Raw genomic sequence first — 23,269 nt, forward strand, 5'->3', positions numbered from 1 at the left:
TACACATTGACAAGTACACAAAATAATTTATTTTCTTAATGAATATGGTTATCCTGGAGGCTGTTCACTATGGCTGTTGAGAACTAATTTTGAGGGGTAGGTACCAGGGATTGAACTCAGGACACTCAACCACTGATTCACCTCTCCAGTCCTATTTTGTATTATATTTAGAGACAGGGTCTCACTGAGTTGCTTAAGGCCTCACTAAGTTGCTGAGGCTGGCTTTGAACTCTTGATCCTCCTGCCTCAGTTTCCTGAGCTACTGGGATTACAGGTGTGTGCTGCCACACCTGACTGAGAAGTAATTTTTTGCATCTGTCACCACCCCTGCAGTTGGTGACGTCAGGATGGTAGGTAGTGAAAGATCATCCATGGTGGGTCTATATTGGATCATGAAAATTGTCAAACATTACAAATCAGGGTTACCTAATCTTTTTCCTCAGAGAGCCAGTGCCTAAACATTTACACTCACAATTGGGCAAACATGCATAGCACAAGTACATTCATCCACGTACTTTACTGGGTGTTTTATTAAGCACCATGCTTACTAATTTACATGTACTTAATATTCTTAATACCAGTATTACCGGTAGATACTGTGTATCATCTAATGTAGCCTAAAAACCCAGATAACTTTTTGTTTCATAAGGGCATTGGCTATCCATTCACTCTATATTTGTCATTCTAGGAGATTGTTGAATGATCCTATATGATATATGGAGTATTCCATATTTTTTCAAAAGCCTAAAGTGTTGTTTCACCAAAGTAAATGCCTATAATCAAATAAAACATCTAAAATATATAGAAATTAATCAGTGCAAAATGAAAAATAACAACAACAACAAAAGGCATTGAACTTTACTGCAAGTAACTTGTTCCTTTCTATACTAAAAATTGATAAATACAGGGATGGTATCTAGCATTTATCCTGCCTTTCTTATGTCAATTTAATAAGATACTGAATGAGGGAAAGTTTTTCTGTGAAAGAACTCCAACATAAAAATAAGTAGAAGAATAGAATTTTCTTAAATTAGTGGATAATCATTAGTCTAGTTTTAGTGGGTTAATCTTACATTGCTAAAGTAAAACTGGTCTTAAACCAATATGATACAACATGGTATTTACAACATTATCTATGATTTATTATTGCCCAGCCTTTTAAATTAAACTTGTATCTAATTTACCTTCTAGATGTAAGTAGTAAATTTTTTTTTTTTTTTGGAACTGGGGCTTGAACCCAGGGGGCTCTACCAGTGAGCCATATCCCTAGCCCTTTCTATATTTTTTATTTTCATACAGGTCCTACTGCATTGCTCAGGGCTTCACTAAGTTGCCTCATCCTCCTGAATCACTGGGATTACAGGCGTGTTCCCCCATGTTCAGCTATAATTAATACTTTAAAGAAAATACATAGTGTGACAAGGGAAACAACACTATTAGAATACAACCAGCCAATTCTAGAATGTTCTAAAATGTAAATGTGACTTCTTTTTTTCCAACAAATAATTTTAATAGGAAAATAAAAGTTAGTGTTTAGTAGAGGAAAAGTGAACTGTTGTAGACTAAGGGAGACAGAGAATATCATCTGAATACATAGTGTGGGCCTCATTGAATCTTTTTTTCCCACACAAACCAAAACAGAAAAAATATTTTTCATACAAATAATAAAATTTAAATGTTTGACTTATGAGATGATTTAAAAGAATTTTGAAAACCTCATTTCTTAGTGATAAGTACTGCAATTGCTGTAAGTGATAAGTATTGCAGTTGGTATAAAGATACCTGGAATTTGATTTCAAATAATCTAGCAGTAGGAGAGCATAGTTTAGAAAATACAACAAATGAATGAGAAAAGAAAAGGTAGGGAACAATGTGTGAAGAGACGTTTTTGAGACAGTTGGAGAATATTGTCCAGCAATTGGGTATTATTTGATATTTACCAAGTATTATTAAATTTTTGGTTGTTATTAAATTGCTAATTTGCATTAAAATTCTGTCAAGACAGAACAATGATATATATTTAATAAAATTTATAAAATGTTAATAATTATTGAAGGTGGGTGATGTCCTTGTAAGGTGGTACATTTTATCTTATTTTAAAATTTTTGCATTTTAACATTTTGAATATGTTTAAAATTTTTTTCTCTGATAAAGTAAAAATAAAATAAAACCTGTCAGTATTATGCTTTTTTATTTACTTCATAACATGATTTACTCTTAATTTTCTAAATCTTTATTAGCTATTGTGTTTAGAGTAATTCTTTTGACTAATACAAAGGATATTGTGGAGATTTTTGTTTGGATCACATTGAGATTACATTTTTATATTGTTAGAATTAACATTCTTATGTAAGAGAATTTTTGCATGTAGGAATTATTACAATTTAAAATTAAACCATTCTAGTATGGGAAAATACTAGTATGGCAAAATATTATTGTTTTCTACCAAATTCATATCTTCCTGCTTTGGTAGACTCTCTTATGAGATTAAATAGTTTCCAGCAAATTTTCTTTGTGAAATATATTTTCTGAAAATTGCAATAGATTTTTGCTTTTTTTAAAAAAAATTTTAATAGTTGTAGATGGACAGCATGCCTTTATTTTATTTATTTTTTTATGTGGTACTGAGAATTGAACCCGGTTCCTCACACATGCTGGGCAAGTACTCTGCCACTGAGCTACAGCCCCAGCCCAGGTTTTTGCTTTTTCAGTTTTATTTTTCTACATTATTACATTAACTAAGAACTGTAAACCATTGTGCAATATAGTAGTGGATTTTTTATTGTTTTGCTTTATTTCTACCATCTTTGTTTTATAAGTAATACATAAAAACATTTGGAAATTCAATTTTAATTTTTTGAATGTAAGTTTTGTTCAGTTTGAGGTATATGGAGCAAAACATCAAAGTTATCCATTAGTGTGTCTGCTCCTTGAGCAGCTTTGCTTTATTATGACTTGTTGTGCCTTCTTTAGATCCCTTCCATATTTACATAGGTTCCCCCTACCCTTCCCCTGTACTGGGGATTGAAACCCAGGGTTATCTACCACTGAGCTTCATCCCCACACTTTTTTTTATATAATCCCAGTGATTTGGGAGGCTGAAGCAGGATCATCTCAAGTTTGAGGCTAGCCTTGGCAATTTAACATGGCCCTAAGCAACTTAGTAAGACCATGTCTCAAAATAAAAAAAACTAAAAAGGGCTGAGATGCACCTCAGTGCTGAAGCACCCCTGGGTTCAATCCCTAGTACTGAAAAAAACAAAAACAAACAAAAATCAGTGGTTTTATCACTCTAATTTGAATTCTAATATTTACAGATTGTCTGATAGTTTTTAATAGCTACATGCTCTCATTTCCACTTAATATTTTAAGGAAAACCCCAACTTACTGCTTGATAGGCTCTTGGCATTTTCATGGTCCTAACTCTATTTCAGCTTTATTTAAAATATTTAAACATGGAATTCTTATCCCTTACTGAGCATTTTTTTCTGATTTTTAATTCTTATTGCCACAATTCAGAAGAAACTATAGATATGAAATTTAAGAGACTGTAGATATGAAAAAATATGCATTTGTTTCTTCAAATCAGTTATTGTATCCTGAAGTTAAAGTTGAGAAATCTTAGCCTTTTTTTTAATGTCATGGTAAAATGCATTTAACATAAAGTGTACTATTTTATGTATTTCTAAGTGTACGGTTCAGTGGTGTTAAGCACATTGCCATCGTTGTGCAACCATTACCATTATCTGGGTAATCTTAGTTTCTGGCAGTGTTTTTCTGGCAGCTAAGTTTTTTATGCTCTTGACATCAAACGTTTTATACTAGCTCTTCGTGGGTAAGAATCTGGAGAATATAGAGTTTTAGCCACATTCAGTATCGTCTCATTTCTTTTAGTGTTCCCACCATGCAAATTATTATTTATGTGTAAATTTTAGTTCATTCATGGACAAATATGAGAATATTCAACTTCTCATAAATACAATGTCTGCCTTCCTCCCTAGAGGTCTTGAACCCCAGAATACTGTCACAGAGCTACATCCCCAGTCTTTTCATTTGTTTGTTTTTATTTTGAGACTAGGTCTCTTAAATTGCTGAGGCTGACCTCAAACTTGCAAGCCTCCTGACTTAATCCCAAGTAGCTGGGATTACAGGCATGCACCACCATGCCTGGCTACTGCCTAATTTCTTCCAACCAGAAGAAATTTTAAAAATATTTTTACTTTCTTGAGTGTGAAACATGTTTATTATATCTCTTATTTAAGAAAACATCTTATAAGAATTACTTCTAAAATTGCTGCTAAGGTTAATAACAATATCAAATTAAGACTACACTGAAATTTTGCCTCACTCCAGTCAGAATGGCAATTATCAAGAACACAAGTAACAATAAATGTTGCTAAGGATGTGGGGAAAAAGGTACACTCATACATTGCTGGTGGGACTGCAAATTGGTGCAACCACTGTGGAAAGCAGTATGGAGATTCCTCAGAAAAATTGGAATGGAACCACCATTTGACTCCTCAGTATATCCCTCAAAGGACTTAAAATCAACATACTATAGTGATACTATAGTGTTTGTTTGTTTGTTTTTATTTTGAGACTAGGTCTCTTAAATTGCTGAGGCTGACCTCAAATTTGCAAGCCTCCTGACTTAATCCCAAGTAGCTGGGATTACAGGCATGCACCACCATGCCTGGCTACTAACAGGTTTATAGCAGCTCAGTTCACAATAGCTAAGGTATGGAACTAACCTACAGGCCCTTCATCAGATGAATGGATAAAGAAAATGTGGTATCTATACACAATGGAATATTACTCAAAAGACTGAATTACTAAAGATCAAATGTTCTCTTTGATATGTGGATGCTAACACACAGTCAGGGGCAGGGAGGGAAGAATAGAAGTTCACTGGATTAGACAAAGGGGAATGAAGGGAAGGGAGGGCAGATGGGAATAGAAAAGATAGTAGATGAACATAACTTTTCTATATTAATATATGAACATGATCAGAGAAACTCCACATCATGTACACCACAAAAATAAGATCATAATTAGAATAAGTTATACTCCATGTATATATAATATGTCAAAATACACTCTACTCTCATGTGTATCTAAAAAGAACAACAACAACAACAATAATTTCACTATTTCTTTTCCATGTCTAGGTAGAGTTAATCCTTCTCTTTCTTTAAATTTCTTTTCTCATTTAATATTCTTCTTTCTTAGGCCTCTTGACTTAACTTATACTTCAGTATGGTTCTTGTTTGCATTTTGACTGGTTGTATACTTGTCTGTCTACACTAATATTGGGTTTTAATTTTAAAAAATAACTTGCGGACCAGGAATATAACTCAGTTGGTAGAGTGCTTGCCTCGCATGCAAAAGGCTCTGCGTTCCATCCCTAGAATCACACACACACACAAAAATTGTTAATATTGATTATTTTTTGCCTAGGGCCTTTCAAATATCTACACATATTTTTTTTCCCTGGAACCATTTAAAAGTAGATTGTCAACATAGTTCTCTGTTATCCTCTATGCTTGAACATGTATTTACTACAAAAGAGAACATTCTTCTCATAACCATAAAATAATCATCAAAATACATATCAATAAATTTCTGTTATCTAATTTTTAAAGTTCCTTTGACTTTGCTGCTTGTCCTAATAACTAGCAAATGGTTCTAGTTCAGAAATTTAGTTGTCTTCATTTTGGAACAATCTACTTCATTTCAACACAGTTTGTCATTCTTTCTTTGCCATTCATGATTTCAGCACACTTGAACACTGTGACCTATTTATTTTGTGGATTGTTCTTCAAATTTTTGTCTGATGTTTCCTTATAATTAGATTCAGGTTAATCTTATTTGGTGATAATGTCACAGAGGTGTTGCATCCTGTCAGATGGAGCATGATTTTGATTTGTACCATAATTAATCATTTGGTTGGTGTATCATTATATCATTTTGTTCTCATAGATTCCTTTTTTCCAATGGGTTATATTTGTTCCATAATTATTTATTTTAGTGCTCAAAATGTCCCATGTTTGACCAGTGGGAGCCCACTACCTGTGTAATTGTGTCTTTGAGTGTAATCTCCACCATTTTTTGAAAATTCCTTACTTTAATTCATTACTAAATTGCTTACTGTCAAGTTTAATTACCATTTATTTTTGTTTATTTTGTATGGAAGTTTTAAGACAGATGAGCATTTTAGGTGAACATTTAATATTTCAGTATTCTGCTGGGCACGTTTTATTTCTTTATTGTTTTAAATGCTGTCCTGTCTCTTCTGCTATCAGTTTGCTTGACCTTATCTATAACCTTTTAGTATTTGAATATTTTAGACACTTAACATTTATTTTTGATATCTTCTTTCTGTTAGTGTTATTTCCATTTATTTTATCTATATGTCCAATCTGGAAATAGAAACTTTTAATTTTCTTGATGTCTATTGGAACAGTGTCTTATATATGTTTGGTACAATGTTTGCCAACACTGTCCTTTTTTAACAGGTAGGCAAATCAAATAGAATTCATTAAAATGATTTTGCTCCAGGATACACCTGTAATTTAGAATTATCTAAACAGCAACTATCAAGATCTTAGATCCTCAGTCAGTGACCATAAAATTGATTTTTATGAATGTCTACTGAAAATTATTTTGAACTGATAAAGTTTAGCACCATTTATTAAATCTGTACAGCACATGATCTATCTAGCCATATTCGTGTACTTCAGAATCATATTATTCTGAATTATTCCAACAACTCTTAGGGTACTTTAATCAGACAAGGAAAAAAACAAAATTTTGGATCTAATTATGTTGAATTAAGTTGTTTTGTGGTCTTTGACTTGGAATATCCTCTGCATCTGACAGTAATTTTCCTCATAAAGCATATATGCAGTAAGAAAAATAGTCCTTGTTTCAACAGTAAGTATAAACCTTACAAATACTTTGTTAATACACTTCTATAATATCTTCCTCAAACTGACTCAAGTAATTTTTTAACTTAACCTGCTAATTTTGGTATATATCATAATTGCTTTTGAACCATCTATACATCAGACAAGTGTGAATTTTAGAAATAGTCCTGCCCGATAATATGACTAGTATCTTTGTCAAAGGGAAAGACACATTTAATATTGTTGATTGATACTATTAGATGGCAATTTGAGATAAAATCAGATTTTTAAAGTGTATGTCCCAAATATTGCCTAGTTATGCTTATACAGATATTCAAATTTAATTGGATTTTCTGTATTTTTATTTGGAAAATCTGGCAATCCTGTACATGCCTCTGTGGTCATGAGGTTTTCTTCAATTTCCACCAAAACCCTTAGTTTTATGCATATATAATTCACATAATATAAAATTCATTTTTAGGTGGTAAAATTCGGTGTTTTTTTTTTTTTAGCTTGTCCTTAGATGGAGGCGAACCATCACCAACCATCACAAAAATGAAAGATCATTTTTGTCACCCTTAAAATACACCCCCTCACTCCTTAGCTGTATGCTTGAATGCTGAATAGTAACTATATAACCAAAGACAAGCTAATTCTTTATCAAAGCTTCAAGTTACTCATCTTTTCTGTACCTACTTCACAGGATTTATTGAGAAGAAAATCATAAATACTATATATACAGTTCTTAGCAAAGCACTTGCCACAGTGATTGCCAAATAAAGTGTCTTTATGAGGACCTCCACTGTTGGCCAATATAGTGTAAGAAGGACAGGATTTACCCTTCTTCCTGAAACAGCTAAACATTTAATAGTGTTTTTTTTCTAGACATTGTTCATAAAGCTTTGAATGATGATGATTTATTCCAGCATACTGCCTTGAAAGAGCTTCCAGTCCACAGTACAGAAAAGGGGACCCAGTGGAACCTAATAGTCTCCCTTAGGTAATGAGATACTGCTAAGAGTCTAGGAAGTCCAAGGCCATAGATTCTGGGGACAGAGTACTAGATGCCTGAGAGCTGCAAAGAGAGAATTCCAAAGATCTGCATAAGACCTCTGAGAATGAGGAAAAAACCACCATCAAGCCCAAAAGGAAGAAGTAAATCTGCCGTTGTTCAAAGATGATGTGATGATATAGAAAATCTTAATGATTCTATAAAAAGACAACTAATGAAATGATTTTAACAACATTACAGGATATAGCTCAATATACAGAAAATCGATTGGACTTCATATTAGCAACAGTCAATTGATTATTTAAAGATATTTAAAAATATAAAATACTGATATTAACATGTACAAGACCCTTACTCTGAAAACTGGAATTGCTGAGGATAAATAAAAGCCTAAATTAATGGGAAGTTGGACCATTTTCTTGTGCTGGAAACTTAATATCATTATGAGATGATTTCTTTCCAAATTGATCATAGATTCTTTGTAATCCCCATCAAAATCTCAGCAGGATTTTTCCCCATTGAAATTAAATAGCTAATCCTAAAAATTCATTTGAAAATATGTAGGACTTATAATGGGCAAAATAACTTGAAAAATAGAAAAAAGTTGAAGAAGGGCTGTCACTATATGATAGCGAACTTATTAAACCTATGTTAATCAATAGGGAATTCAAGAATTTGCCATATGTATGTACAGTTGATTTTTGGCAAATGTGTATAGATGAAAAAAGATTCATCTTTTAACAAATTAACTCAAATTGGATGATAGTTAGTAGTAAAGTGTGTAACTATAAACATTTTATACAGAAACAGGAGAAAACTTTGCTCCTTGTGTTATGCATAGATTCTTAAAAATGTGACCCCAATATAAAAATTTATTAAAGAAAAATTGATAAATTATAGTTCATCAAAATGAAACACATGCTCCTTGAAAGAAAACTAAAAATAAAATAGCACAAGTTCTTTTGCATCCATAATTCATTTCAGAAACTCTCAAATGTCAGTGAGTGGAGGAACTGAATTTCTCATATCTTGTATCTTGCTATTAGGAGAATGAACTGGTATAGCCAGTCAGAAAAATCTTAATATTCATTTATCGTTGATCCTAGGAAGCTTAGTCCTAAGGAGACTGTCCACAGTTTAAAATTCACATTTTTCTGGATTATGTCCAAAGTTATTAATACTAATTTCTTAAAATATTAGAAGTTTACTCTTATGGAAGTCCAAAATTAAAGTTTAAGCAAGGCTGTACTCCCTTTGTAGATTCTGAGGAAGAATCTTTGCTTTAACTTTTCTAGCTTCTGGTGGCTTTCAGCATTACTGGACTTGTAGCCACATAATCAGTCTGTTTCTCTGTACTCTGCTGAGTCTTCTAAACTATAGCAATATTAATTACTGACCTGAGAACATCTTACCCTTTTGCCATGCGTATTGGTGCATCCCTGTAATCCCAGCGGCTTGAGAGGCTGAGGCAGGAGGATTGCAAGTTCAAAGCCAGTGTCAGCAACTTAGCAAGGTGCTGAGCAACTCAGTGAGACCTTGTCTCTAAATAAAATAAAAAAATAAAAAAAAAGAAAGAAAAAGGGGGCTGGAGATGTGGCTCAGTGGTTAAGTGCCCTTGTGTTAAAAAAAAAAAAAAGTGCCCTAGTACAAAAAAAAAAAAATGCCTCCATAAAGATGAGTTTTATTCTTTTCATTAGTCGATCTGTATTATAAAAAATTCTAGTGGATTATTACTATATTTTGAATCTCATCAATAAATTTTTATATTAATTTTTTTCTCTTGTATTTATAAGTTTCTACTTAATACCCTTCTTTGTTTTGGCTACTCTTTCCTATTTGATCAGACTGGGTGTGGTGGTGCATGCCTGTAATCCCAACCACTTGGGTGGTTGAGGCAGGAGGATTGCAAGTTTGAAGACGGCCTCAGCAACTTAGTGAAACTCTTTCTTGAAATAAAAAATAAAAAGAACTGGGGATGTTGTGCAGTGGTAGAGCATACCTGGGTTAAATCCAAATTACCCCCCCACCCCCAAAAGCGATGGCTTTTGATACCAACTTAAATCAACCAGGATAATTTCATCTCAGAATCTGTATCTTAATCACTTATTTTGACAAAGAGTCAGCCCTTTAAAGGATTTGGACATGTGGACATGTCTTTTGGGTGGCTACCATTCCCTTAACCTCATTCCCTCATCTTCAGAATTATGTTCATGCCATGTATAATATCCCTAAAAGTCTAAGCCCATCACACGATCAACTCCAGAATTTCTTGAAAATATCATTGCCTCAAAAATTTCCAATCTGATCATTTAAATCATCCAAATTAGATATGGTTGACTCAATTTAGGGCAAAATTTGTTTCCATTAGTGGACCTATGAAATTTATTAAAATTCTAGAGTGGGATATGAATACAATAGGCATTCCAAAAGGAACAAATGGGAAGGAATCAAAGACTTACTGGTCCCAAAAAATATAAAACCCAGCAGGTCAGGTGCCATTAAGTTTCAAGTCTTAAGTTTCCTGTGTGATTTGATGCTCCACCTCTTAGACTAATTATTTTCTTGGCATGTGATTTTGCTCACCCTTGCCTGTATGTACTTCTCTTTGGTATTATAATCCTGTGTCCTTGCCTGGGAACCCATTCATTCATTTTTGAACAAATGTATCCATAGAAAATATGTACATAGTGAGTATGATTGGCCCATTGTTATAGGTTGCCTAACCCTGTATTAAAGTGGGGGTGATGGCTCTCCATTATCTGGGCTGATTGCTCCTTACTTTAGTCAGCCTTCCAGAGTTGTTGGGATTATATAACTGCCATGGCCCCATGAATATCATCGTGTTTCATCTTGGCTGAACCATCAGTGGTTTGCATTTAACAGGAGCTCTGTGAATCAAGGGGCTGTTGAGCCGGTGGCATTGCTGCAGGCAGTGGAGTAGAAGATAGTGTAGGCATAAAACTCAAGGCAGGCTGGCTGGACTTTGGAATACCCGGTTCCCATTTGAATAGCAGGTCTTGTTGGGCCCTTCCCACCTCAGGTTTAAGTTAACTCATCCCACAGCAGATCTGGAAAATTGTACCTCTGTGGTTCAGCTGTTCAGTCATGATTAGAACTTAGTATTAGTAGCAGGTTTAGTTTCTTTCTAATGTACTTGGTTGCTTCATCAGGCAGGTGGCGTTGTTGTACTGGGATAACACCTCTGAGTACCCCAGCAGCCATTAAATCTACCTAAATATTTTCCTCCTGGGATTTTCTGTTGTTTCTGGTATATGACGTGGGAAGGAGCTGGAAGCCTAATAGGTGGTCTATTGTGAACTTGTCCCATTATCACCTCAGTACATGGCCAAGGATAACCTCTGACACAGTCATTTAATTGCACTCATGTAAGCCATTAATACCATTATCCATACATCAATATAAGCTACAATGACAGTACATTAATTGGACTAAAGGGCCCTCTCCTTTTATAACCCATTCCAGCATGTATTTTTCCTTATGAAAACATGCAGTCAATGTGAGTATTATCAATTGTTCCAGTGACAGTCACCATGTGGTAACATTATCCCTTACCTGTGTGGCAGGGGAGGGAACCTTTTGGATATATGTGGACATTCTGGAATGTTAACCTTTCTTCTCACTGGCCCTTAGATCCATGATTGGTCCCCTAGTGTTGGTGCCACTTTTCCTCCTATGAGTAGCAGTTGCTATTTCCTAGCATCTGCTTCCAGGGACAGCAGGACATTCCTTCTGTCTCCCCCTCTGCTTTCCCCAGCCACCTTGTTTCATCCTGTAGTCTATGACATTTGTGGCCACTTCCCATCCTCATCTCCCGTCAAGGTTAGGCCAGCTGCATCAGGAAGCAGGCCCATGAGGACTGCTGGCCCTGTATTATTATATTAGCCAGGATTAACATTCACTGTTTTTAAATATTGAATGTTTGTTGTTTCACCTCTGCCTGTACAAAACAATAATGAAAGAGCCCATGTACACTTTACCCAGTTTCATCTGAGTACTCACACTTCTTAGAACTATGGTATCTCACAATCAGGATACTGACATTGATAGAATACACGAATATTTTTTAGACCCCAACAGGTTTATTTGTATTCATTTGTATCAATTTATGCAAATTTATATAGTCTATGTGTCTACCACCATCTTCAGCATACTGAACCCTTCAGCATACTGAACCCTTCCTTCAATTTGTACATGCTTAGCTGTACAAGCATTTACCTACAGTGAATGTTTTTAATTTGGCTGAGAGCAGATTTATCAGTTTTTCCTCTACTGACACTAATCCTTACGTAGATACTATTCCTTTGTAAAATAAGTAAGTAGTTTGCAATTTTTTTTTCTACCAACCTCTAGCTTGGTGTTTTTTTTTTTTTTTTTTAAATCCTCCTTATGTGGGCTTTCAGGGCAGAAATTTTTTAGTTTGATGAGACCCAATCTATTAGATTTTTAAATGTATCTTGCTTTTTGTATTAAGCTAAAGAACTGTTTGATTAATCCTCAATCCTGAAGATTTTATCCTGTACATTTTTCTAAGTTTTATCATTTTACATTTTATATTATCAGCATCTAGTAGCCTCATGAAATCAGTTGGAAGTTCTCTTTCCTCTTCCATTTTCTGAAACACAGTTTTAAGTTATAGGTGTATTCACATGACTTATTTCATCTTGGGTGAATTAGTTTGTGGTTTTTGAAGAACTGACCTATTTTCTTTAAGTTTCTAAGTTTATTTAAATGCAGTTACTCATAGATTTTTTTAATCCATTTAACAAGTACTGGATCTGTAGTGCTGTCCCCTAAATCATTCCTAATACTGATGATTTGTGTATTCTTCTCTTTTGATTTTTTTCAATCTCCCTGGAGTTTTGGCATTTTTTAAATTAAAAAAAAACCAGTTATTTTTGTTTCATAGATTTTTCTCTATTGTTTACCTATTTTTTAGTTTTATTAATTTCTGCTCTCATTTGTATTTTCTTCTTGCTGCTTCTTTGGTATCATTTCAGTCTTTTTCTTTTCTTCTTTTTTTTCTTTTTCTTAATCTTTCATGGGTAGGAACTCAGATGGTTATTTAATATCTTTGTTTCCCAGTTAGGAAACTAGCAGTATAATCTTCCAACAGGACTACATTTATGTTGCCTCACATATTTTAATGATGGGCATATTTTTAAAAATAAATTATTGGCAAATATTTTATTTAAGTCTGGAAACACTTGGGCACTGTGGCAGCACACACCTGTAATCCCAGTGACTCAGGAGTCTGAGGCAGGAGGATCACAAGTTTAAAGCCAGCCTGGGCAATTTATAAAAATAAAACAACATAAAATAAAAAAGACTGGGGATGTAACTCAGTGGTACGGCACCTGGTAGAGCACCCCTGGATTCAGTCCCCACATCCCCCTCCCCAATTTCTTTAAACCAGAAAATATCCTTGTAGGCTAAAAGATTTGTATCTTCAGCTTCTGTGCAGTTAAAAATGTGAGAATTGGGATTAAAACCTTGATCTTTGCTGTCTGGTAACTGTCTTTCTTTTAGTCCTTCCTACCCATCTTTTCCCTTTCACCTGTGTTTTTTTGATTTCACTCCTTTTTTTCTGTCTTTTCATGAGTGATGTATAACGTTTTCCACTAAATATAAGGACAGAGAGGATAGCTTACAAGATTAGGTTATTTTTAAGCTCTGATAAAAGTCTTTTCAGAACAAAATAATATTTAAAGTCTCCATATGTTCTGATTAGTTTTGAAAATTTTGAAAATCTGGCCTTTCTATCTAGTTGAATGAGACTTCATATTACTATTGTTAGTAATAAAGAATATTTTGAACTTTATGTCTTATATAGCATTATCTTTATTTTACTGATCTAGTACTTGTTAACAGTTACACTTTAAAAAATATACTAGTTACTATTCTATTTGCTTTGTTTGTATTATCTCCTTTAATCATCAGCCAAATCCTATTGGGAACTAGGTTTTTGATGCATATTGTATGGATAAAAAATTGTGTTATGTTAGACAAAAAGGATTACAGTTGAAAACTTCATTTTTCTTCTACGAAAAAGGATAAAGGAAGAACAGCAATGTCTGATCTTTTTGAGGGTGGGAATCAAACCCAGGGATACTTTACCACTGAGTTATATCTCCAGCCCTTTTTATCTTTTATTTTGAGTTGCCCAGGCTGGTCTTTAACTTGGCAATCCTCCTGCCTTAGCCTCCCAAGTTGCTGGTTTTATGGGCATGTACCACCTCAGGCATGTGCCACTGTGGCCCAGTGCATGTCAGGTCTTAATCAAACTGCACTTTTCTCCTTTCTGCTTCAACCTTCTCTCTGTTTCCAGGTAAAAATGGGCTAATTATTTACTTTTTACATGTAAAAGGGTGTAAAACACGTAATAGTAATTCAGTAATTATTTACTGAATGAATAAGTGAACACGAATAATTAACAGGGGAAGAGAATAAGTAAGGTCAAAGTATGTGTAGGTTATACTTCCTGCACTTACTTTCCAGTTATTTTGTCTTCAAGTAGTCTTTTACTGCTATTCACTTGGTTACAATTGCTCTGTGATATGACATTTTTAATAAAAGTGTTTTTATTGATACTGAAGGATAAAAATTCTGACAGTGTGTGGTTAATGGTTATGCAAATATTTCTTTTTATATTTCTGTATATTTTTATTACACCTGACTTGGACCTTTATACATGCAATATATATATATATATATATATATATATATATATTTTTTTTTTTTTTTAATCTTTTAAAATTTTGTTTATTTATTTTTTATGTGGTGCTGAGGATCGAACCCAGTACCTCGAAAGTGCAAGGCAAGTGCTCTACTGCTGAGCTATAGCCCCAGCTCCATGCCATATATTTTTATTACATCTGCTGACCTTGACCTTGGCACATTAGTTATTGGTATATGGGAGTTGCCTTTTATGGTTGTCACTAGACATCTAAAAACTGTTGCTTTGAGACTCTATCCAAGTCTCTTTGTTCTGTTTCAACCCACTTAGGATTGGAGAACGAGTTGCTATTTGAATAATTATGTGTATTTTTAGCCAAAGAAAAGAGTATACTTAATAGATTTTAAAATCAGCCTTTAATCAGGTGTGGTGGCATTCACCTGTAATTCCAGCGATTTGGGAGGCCGACGCGGGAGGATAGCAAGTTTGAAGCCAGCCTCAGCAACTTAGGAGACTCCATCTCAAAATAAAAAATAGAACGAGCTGGGGATGTGACTCAGTGGGTTCAGTTCACAGTATAAAAAAAACATCAGAGTTTATTTTACTATTATACAAGCAGTCTGCTGTTGGTCTTGAAAGCGCAACAATGTTGACATTTTTGCCCCTTCCTATGTGATTGTTTTATACATGCCATTTCTTTGAACATCATTTCAGAATTCCAGGCAACCAGTTGAGGAAAAAGGGCATCACCAATCGTGTTAATTTATTTATCAGAAAACCAGATAGTTTTCTTAGAATCCTGAAACTTCCATTTGCTTTTGTCTGACCAATCATAACTTTTCTGAGCTTTGTGTAATAGAGACTAGGCAAACACATATTAAGCATCTGTAGTAATGTTAGGCGAGGGAGTGGACATTAGAGATGAGTGTTGACTTTTCTACCTAGTAGTAAATATCTTTACCGCAATCAAGATACAGAACAGTGTTTGAACTGGTTTTAGGATTACACGTGTATGCATGTATTAGGGCTTCACATGGTACCCCATTAGTATGTATAGTTTTTATATTTTTCTGTATCAGTTCAATGTTGTCAAAGAAAAGGTGCAGGATATTTTTCTTATCTCAGAAATTTCTTCTTGCTCTTTACAGTCAGTGCTCTGCCCTACTCTTGTCCTACACTACCATTCCTATTATCTAATATATTCTTTAAAAAAAACATTTTAGCTGTAAATGGACACAATATTTGTATTTATTTTTTTATGTGGTGCTGAGAATCAAACCCAATGCCTCACACATGCTAGGCAAGCACTCTACCACTGAGCCACAACCCCAGCCCATGTATTCATTTTTGAAAACGTCTTTTCCATGATCTCTAAGGTTGGTGTACAGTTGGAAGGAGTGCCATTGCTACTCATTTAATTTTGCTTTCTAACTTAATATTACTTTAGTTCAATAGTAAGTAATTTTCTGAGTGTTTTAAAAAGTAGATTTTTTGGTCATGTGTGCATGCCCCAACCCCTTAATACCTATTCAGAGTTCTGAAGGAGGGAACACAGGATTTGTATTTCTTAAATAATCTAGTTGCTTCTTATCACACTGAAGTTTGAGACTGCTTCAGATTTTAGGATGTTAAAATAATCCTAAAGTTTTATTTCTGTTATTAACTGAGGTTGTTATTTGAGGTTTTAGGGTGAATTTGCAGTTGTATAAGATGCTTTTTGCTGCATCTTAGGTGCTAAGATGTAACATTTCATTCTCTACTCCAGTTCACTTTTTTCATATATACTTTGAATTTAATCTGTTTTTGTGAATTTACTATATGGTTTTATTTTTAAGTTTTGATAAAATGTTTACTATAATTAAAATCTTGAGAAATTTCATGTTCCATGTAAGGGTATGTCTGCTGCATTAGATATTGGTTGCCTAATATTTGATTCTTAAATCAATGAAATCAATTTAAAAATGCATTACTCAGGCTGGGGTTGTGGCGTAGTGGTAGAGCGTTTGCCTAGCATGTGTGAGGCACTGTGTTCAATCCTCAGTACCACATAAGAATAAATAAATAAAATAAAGGTATTATATTTGTCTACAACTAAAAAAATATATATTTTTAAAAAAATGCCTTACTGGGCTGGAGATATAGCTCAGTTGATATAGTGCTTGCCTCACATGCACAAGGCCCTGGGTTCAATCCCCAGAACACCCCCCCCCCCACACACACACACACACACACAAAATGGCATTACTCAGATTGCCCCTAAATGTTTGTATACATAGAAATTCTTGGAATATGACTACAATATGCGTTCACAAACAAATACATAAGCTTTCTAGCATCTAAGTGTTTTTAGTAATCCAAATTTACATTATTACAATGAGAAATGAGTGTGACATTTTTGAAATATGGTAAATAATACATAAAACATTTAAGAAATAGTAAATTACATATACTAAATTTTAAAACATTCAGTTTAACACTCCTAATTTTTAATTTGTATCTCATTAAAAACCCCGACATTTTTATAACTAAAAGCGCTAAACTTGATAATCCATGTTCTAATGAGATTTTGCTTGAGTTTTTCTTCTTATGCCACACTTTTATGCTGAACAGAGGGAAACTTAATAAGAACATCTGGTTATACTATTTACCCATGTCATATTCAAATCTTTAACCTAACACCAGATGTGAACTGAGTCAAAATGGACATTAGATAAAATGTTAGTTTAGGCCTCCTAGCAGCTGCATACCTTTCTTTAAGCATAGGACAGGACAGACATTTTTAAGAATTAGGGGACTGGCAAACTATAAAAAGAAATATAGAATTTCCCTTTTTATCAAATTGTCCACCATTATGTAGTATACAATTCCATGGTTTTTAGTATATTCACAGATCGGTATTTTTTTTTTTTCATTACTGGAGATTAAACTCGGGGATGCTCTAACAGTAAACTACATCCCCATACCTTTTAAGACAGGGTCTTTCTAAGTTGCTGAAAGTCTAAGTTGCTGAGGCTGACCTCGAACTTGAGGTCCTCTTTCCTCAGCCTCCCAAGTCACTGGGATTACGAGCATGGGCCACCATGACTGACCCTCAGAGTTGTATGATGATTACTATTTTCTAATTCCAGAGCATCTTCATCACACCAAAATAAACTTGGTGCCTATTAGCAGTCACTCTCCATACCACCTCCTACTAGCTGTTGGCATTTACTAATCTGGTTTATATTTGTGGACTTGTTTAGTCTGTACATTTCATATAAATGGAGTGGTGTGATATTCAGCCTTTTGTGTGTGGCATCTTTTACTTTCATAATCTTTCAAAGTCCATTCATTTTTAAGCTTGCATTGGAAATCATTCCTTTTATGGATGAATAATAGTCCACTTATGTGGATATATCGCATTCCATTTATCTATTCATTAGGAAAAGGACATTTGGAGCAATTTTATTTTGTGGCTCTTAGGAATACTGCTATGAACATCAGGGTACTGGTTTTTGTGGGAATGTATAATTTCAGTTCTTTTGAGCATCTAGGAGTAAAACTTCTGAGGTATATGATAACTCTGTGTTTAATATTTTGAAACACCTTATAGGTGGCTGTGTCATTTACATTTCTTCCAGAAATGAATGATGGTTCTAATGTGTGTACCACATCAATAACACTTGTTCTGGTCTTTTATCTTTTAGCTATCGCTGTGGGTATGATTTGCATTTTTGTAGTGACTTAAAGATGTTGAGCATCTTTTCATGAGTTTGTTGGCCATTTGTGTATTTTCTTTGCATAAATTTCTGTTCAAATCCATTGTTTATTTTCATTTAGTGTCTTTATATTGTTGATTTGTAAGTTATTTATATATTTTAGATATGAGATCTTTACCAGATGTATTTTTTTCAAATATTTTCTCCCATTTTGTGGTTTGTCTTTTTTGCTTTCTTAGTAATATCCTTTGATGTGCAGCAGGTTTTAATGTTGAAGAAGTATAATTTATCTACTTTGTCTTGTGTTGCTTTCAGGTGGTTTCAATTAAGAGTCCAGGTAAGAGGCTAATATAGTAACCTAGTAGACAAAGGAGAGTGGCTTAGTCCACATTAGTAGCAGTGAAAACAGAGATAGGTGTTTGGACAGAACTGGAATATATTTTTTATGGTAATGTGATTGAATTTAATTGTACAGGGCTTATTCAATACTAGGTATTGTTTTAAGTGCTCTCTATATTAATTAGTTCATACTAACTGCTATGAGATTATCACTTATTCTGTACATTAAGAACCTCAGGGTGCAGAACTAGCTTATTAATTAGCTTTCTCATGGCCATATAGCTACTTAAGAATAGGTATATTTACCATAATATACCACCTTTAGGTAAAGCCTATAATAATATATAGGGCTTTATACTTTTAGCACTGTTTCCCTCTATTTTCACAATCTTATTAAAATTTATAGATTGCTATGTGTTTAAAATTGGCCACATTTAATCTAATCATGTAGACTTTTGTATACATACACATATCATATATATAAATGGATAACTATGTATTAAATTATGCATTAAGAGATGACTAGAAAGTTGTATTCCAAGATGAAGAAATTTTAGCCTCCGGATTGTTAGATTTATATGTATGTGTTCTTTTAAACTAAGTATTTTTCTGTAATTGTCATGTATTATTATTGAATTGAGTACAATAATATTCACCTTGAAAACAAAACAAAATATCTTCTTATGATTGAATTTTTCAAAGTACTTTCATCTCATTGGTCTTATGTTCATAACTCATATATTGTATGAAATCTTCTAATAAGGCTTTCTATAATCATTCCTCTGTACTCTGCTGAGTCTTCTAAACTATAGCAATATTAATTACTGACCTGAGAACATCTTACCCTTTTGCCATGCGTATTGGTGCATCCTTGTAATCCCAGCGGCTTGGGAGGCTGAGGCAGGAGGATTGCAAGTTCAAAGCCAGTGTCAGCAACTTAGCAAGGCGCTGAGCAACTCAGTGAGACCCTGTCTCTAAATAAAATTAAAAAAAAAAAAAAAAAGAAAAAAGAAAAAGGGGGCTGGAGATGTGGCTCAGTGGTTAAGTGCCCTTGTGTTAAAAAAAAAAAAAAGTGCCCCAGTACAAAAAAAAAAAAAAAAAAACCTTCCCTAAAGATGAGTTTTATTCTTTTCATTAGTAGATCTGTATTATAAAAAATTCTAGTGGATTATTACTATATTTTGAATCTCATCAATAAATTTTTATATTAATTTTTTTCTCTTATATTTATAAGTATCTACTTAATACCCTTGATTTTGATTTCTGACCTGTAGAGCCTAAAATTACTGTGTATCCCTTTACCGAAGTAGTTTGTTGACCCCAGTTCTAAAAGACATCCGCACTGGTTTCATATATACATTCTCTCCATAATCATTCCCTGATTTAGTTTCATAGCATTTTGAAATGTGGCTTATTAAGAGCATGTACTCCTTGCTTCCCGAATCTCCTAGTACCCAAGTTAGAATTGTGAATAGGGAGTGTTTTAAAAAAAATAATTATTGAAATATATTTGTTGCCTACATTTGAGAACAGGAAGTTTGTATAGCAAATTAAGGCTGTACTTGTTCAATTTCTGTTTATCACAGTTGCCTAATCCGTACTTAAAAAATGTTGTATGTGAGGATATGTGTACTGTACAATTAAGTCAGTGATACAGATTCCACTCAGCTTTCCTTTTTTTAATATTTTTATTTTTTGCAGCCCTGTGGATTGAACATGGTCTCACTAAGGTGTCCAGTTTGGCCTGGAACTCCTGCCTTAGCCTTGCAAGTGACTGGGAGTATAGGCATGTGTCACCACTCCCTGCCCAGCTTTTATGTTTTTTTTTTTTTAATATTTATTTTTTAGTTGTAGATGGACATAATACCTTTATTTATTTATTTTTATGTGGTGCTGAGGATCGAACCCAGGGCCCCATACTTGCTAGGTGAGCGCTCTACCACTGAGCCATCACCCGAGCCCCAGCTTTTAGGTTTTATGATGAAAAAACGTTAATTCAAAACAGCATTCCAGGGCTGGGGTTGTGGCTCAGTGGTAGAGCGCTTGCCTAGCATATGCTTGAGGCCCTGGGTTCACTCTTCAACACTATATAAAAATAATAAATAAAATAAAGGTATTGTATTCAACTACAACTAAAAAATAAATATTTTAAAAAACATAAACAAAACAAAACAAAAAAAACAGCATTCCAAAATTGAGATACAAAACTCATGCCAGTGATGTCATCATTTTATTACTAGATTGCCATTACCCCCCCCATATACATACACACACACACACACACACACACACGTATACACACTCTCTCTGCTTTTAATGAATGAAACCCATCCAGCTAGTTGATAATACCAAAAGATATATCATTTTGCATTTTGTGGGTGGGTGACTTGTAATGTTATTTAAAGGATTAAAGTTTCTCTAGTTCACTTGGCAGCTAATATCTTTAGCAGCTCTGTTCATTCATGTATGCCTACATGTCTTGGGGTCATAGAATAGAATCACTTTAATAGCACTTTTCTAAGTAAGCATTAGGTAGAATTCTATCTCCCTATTTTGATACTGATTGTTAACTCCACTTCATATTACAAGTATTCTTAAAATGAAAGAAAGAAATTACTTTTCATTAACAGACCAGGAAATGATCTTGATTATAGGTATTTTGGAAAATGGTTTTAGATAGCATGGTTCATTCTATTGCTTAAATTACTCAGTAAGTCTAAAGATGTTTTTCTTTTTATTTTTGATTCTAGCATGTGAAAATGTATTGATATTTTTTAAATTATTTTTTTTTCATTTTTATTGGTGTGTTGTAATTGTACATAATGATTGAATTTGTTGTTACATATTCATACATGCACACAAGGAAACAATATAATTTGATCAATATCACTCCTCAGTATTTCCCTTTTTCCTCTCCTCCTCCCTCTCCTTGGTCTGTTTCTTCTATTCTACTGATCTCTTTTCAGTTTTCATGAAATTCCCTTCCACCCCCACCTTTCTTTTCCTTTTTCCTCCCTAACTTCCATATATGAGAGAAAACACAGGACCCTTGGCTTCTGAGTTTGGCATATTTCGTTTAACATAATGATCTCAAGTTCCATCCATTTTCCTGCAAATGACATTACTTCATTTTTCTTTATGGCTGAATAAAAGTAAACTATCTATATATACCACAGTTTTAAAAATTTTTAGTTGTAGACAGACACAATACCTTTATTTATTTATATGTGGTGCTGAGCATCGAACCCAGTGCCTCACATGTGCAAGGCAAGCGCTCTACCACTGAGCCCCAGCCCCAGCCCACCACATTTTCTTTATCCATTCATCTGTTGATGAATACCTAGACTGGTTCCATAGTTTGGCTGTTGTGAATTGTGCTGCTGTAAACATGGGTATGCATGTATTGCTATAGTACAATGACTTTAATTCTTAGAATAAATACCGAGGAGTGGTATAACTGGATCATATGGTGGTTCCATGGCTAGTCTTTTGAGGACCTCCATACTGACTTCCATAGTGGTTGTATAGTTCCACCAAGAGTGTTTATTATTGTTTGAATACTTGATGACTTTCATTTTGATGTGTGATGAAGTCTCAGTGAGGTTTTGATTTGCATTTCCCTAACTGCTAATGAAGTTGATCTTTTTTTTTTTAATATATTTGTTGGTTGACCATTTGTCTTTCTCCATTTTAGATGTGCCTATTTGGTTCATTTTCCCATTTATTAATTGAATTATTTGTATTTTTGTTGGTGTTAAGTTTTTTGAGTTCTTTCTATATTCTAGATATTAACCCTGTGTAAGAAGAGTAGCTAGCTAAGATATTTTGCCCATTTTGTTGGTTCTTTCTTCACATTTAAAATTTTTTTTCTTTGTGTGCAGAAGCATTTTAATTTGATGCCATCCCATTTATAAACTCTTGGCAGTATTTCCTAAGCTTTAGGAGTCCTATTGAGAAAGTTGTTTCCTATGCCTATGTGCTAGGGTGTTGACCTTAAGTTTTCTTCTAGGAGTTGTATAGGTTTTGTTCTAATTCCTAGGTCTTTGATCCATTTTGAGTTGATCTTTGTGCAGGGTGAGAGGTAAGGGCCTAGTCTTATCCTTTTATGTGTGGATAACCAGTTTTCCTAGCACCATTTGTCAAAATGGAATTTTGATCAACATCATTATGAAACTCTCATCTGTAAAATAAAAATTCTTTACTTAAAAACTGTTCTTAGGTAAATTCAGTAATGATGCACCCATTTCTGTTCAGATTTGGTGACAAATGATGCTCTGAGGGTATATTCAAATAATTTCAGCTCTTTTTGTATCTTTCTTTATTTCTAGGTACAGGACATCTGCTTCAGCCATGACTGTCGTTGGGTTGTGGTCAGTACCCTCCGGGGTACTTCTCATGTTTTCCCCATCAACCCTTATGGTGGCCAGCCTTGTGTTCGTACACATATGTCACCACGAGTAGTTAATCGCATGAGCCGTTTCCAGAAAAGTGCTGGACTGGAAGAAATTGAACAAGAACTGACGTCAAAGCAAGGAGGCCGCTGTAGTCCTGTTCCAGGCCTATCAAGCAGCCCTTCTGGCTCACCCCTGCATGGTAAACTTAATTTTCTCTCTCTTCACTT

The 23,269-nt window shown here is 34.0% G+C and overlaps 1 protein-coding gene across 8 annotated transcripts in view; it reads left to right on the forward strand.

Annotated features, from left to right (window-relative positions):
- The window catches only part of Bcas3 (BCAS3 microtubule associated cell migration factor), a 583,386-nt gene that overhangs the window by 205,989 nt on the left and 354,128 nt on the right, over nucleotides 1-23,269 (forward strand). For all 8 annotated transcript variants that reach the window (XR_006846898.2, XM_046423193.2, XM_046423199.2 and 5 more), the window contains exon 15: nucleotides 22,977-23,241. Coding sequence is in view for 7 of the 8 variants with exons in the window: in XM_046423193.2 (XP_046279149.1) it covers nucleotides 22,977-23,241 (265 nt within the window). In the remaining variant the exon portion in view is untranslated. The remainder of the gene's footprint in view (nucleotides 1-22,976; nucleotides 23,242-23,269) is intronic.

The sequence above is a fragment of the Marmota monax genome, unplaced genomic scaffold (assembly GCF_021218885.2).
Source record: "Marmota monax isolate L192 unplaced genomic scaffold, Marmota_monax_Labrador192_F-V1.1 WCK01_AAM20220418_F8-fsc00171, whole genome shotgun sequence".
In the NCBI taxonomy this organism is placed as follows: Eukaryota; Metazoa; Chordata; class Mammalia; order Rodentia; family Sciuridae; genus Marmota; species Marmota monax.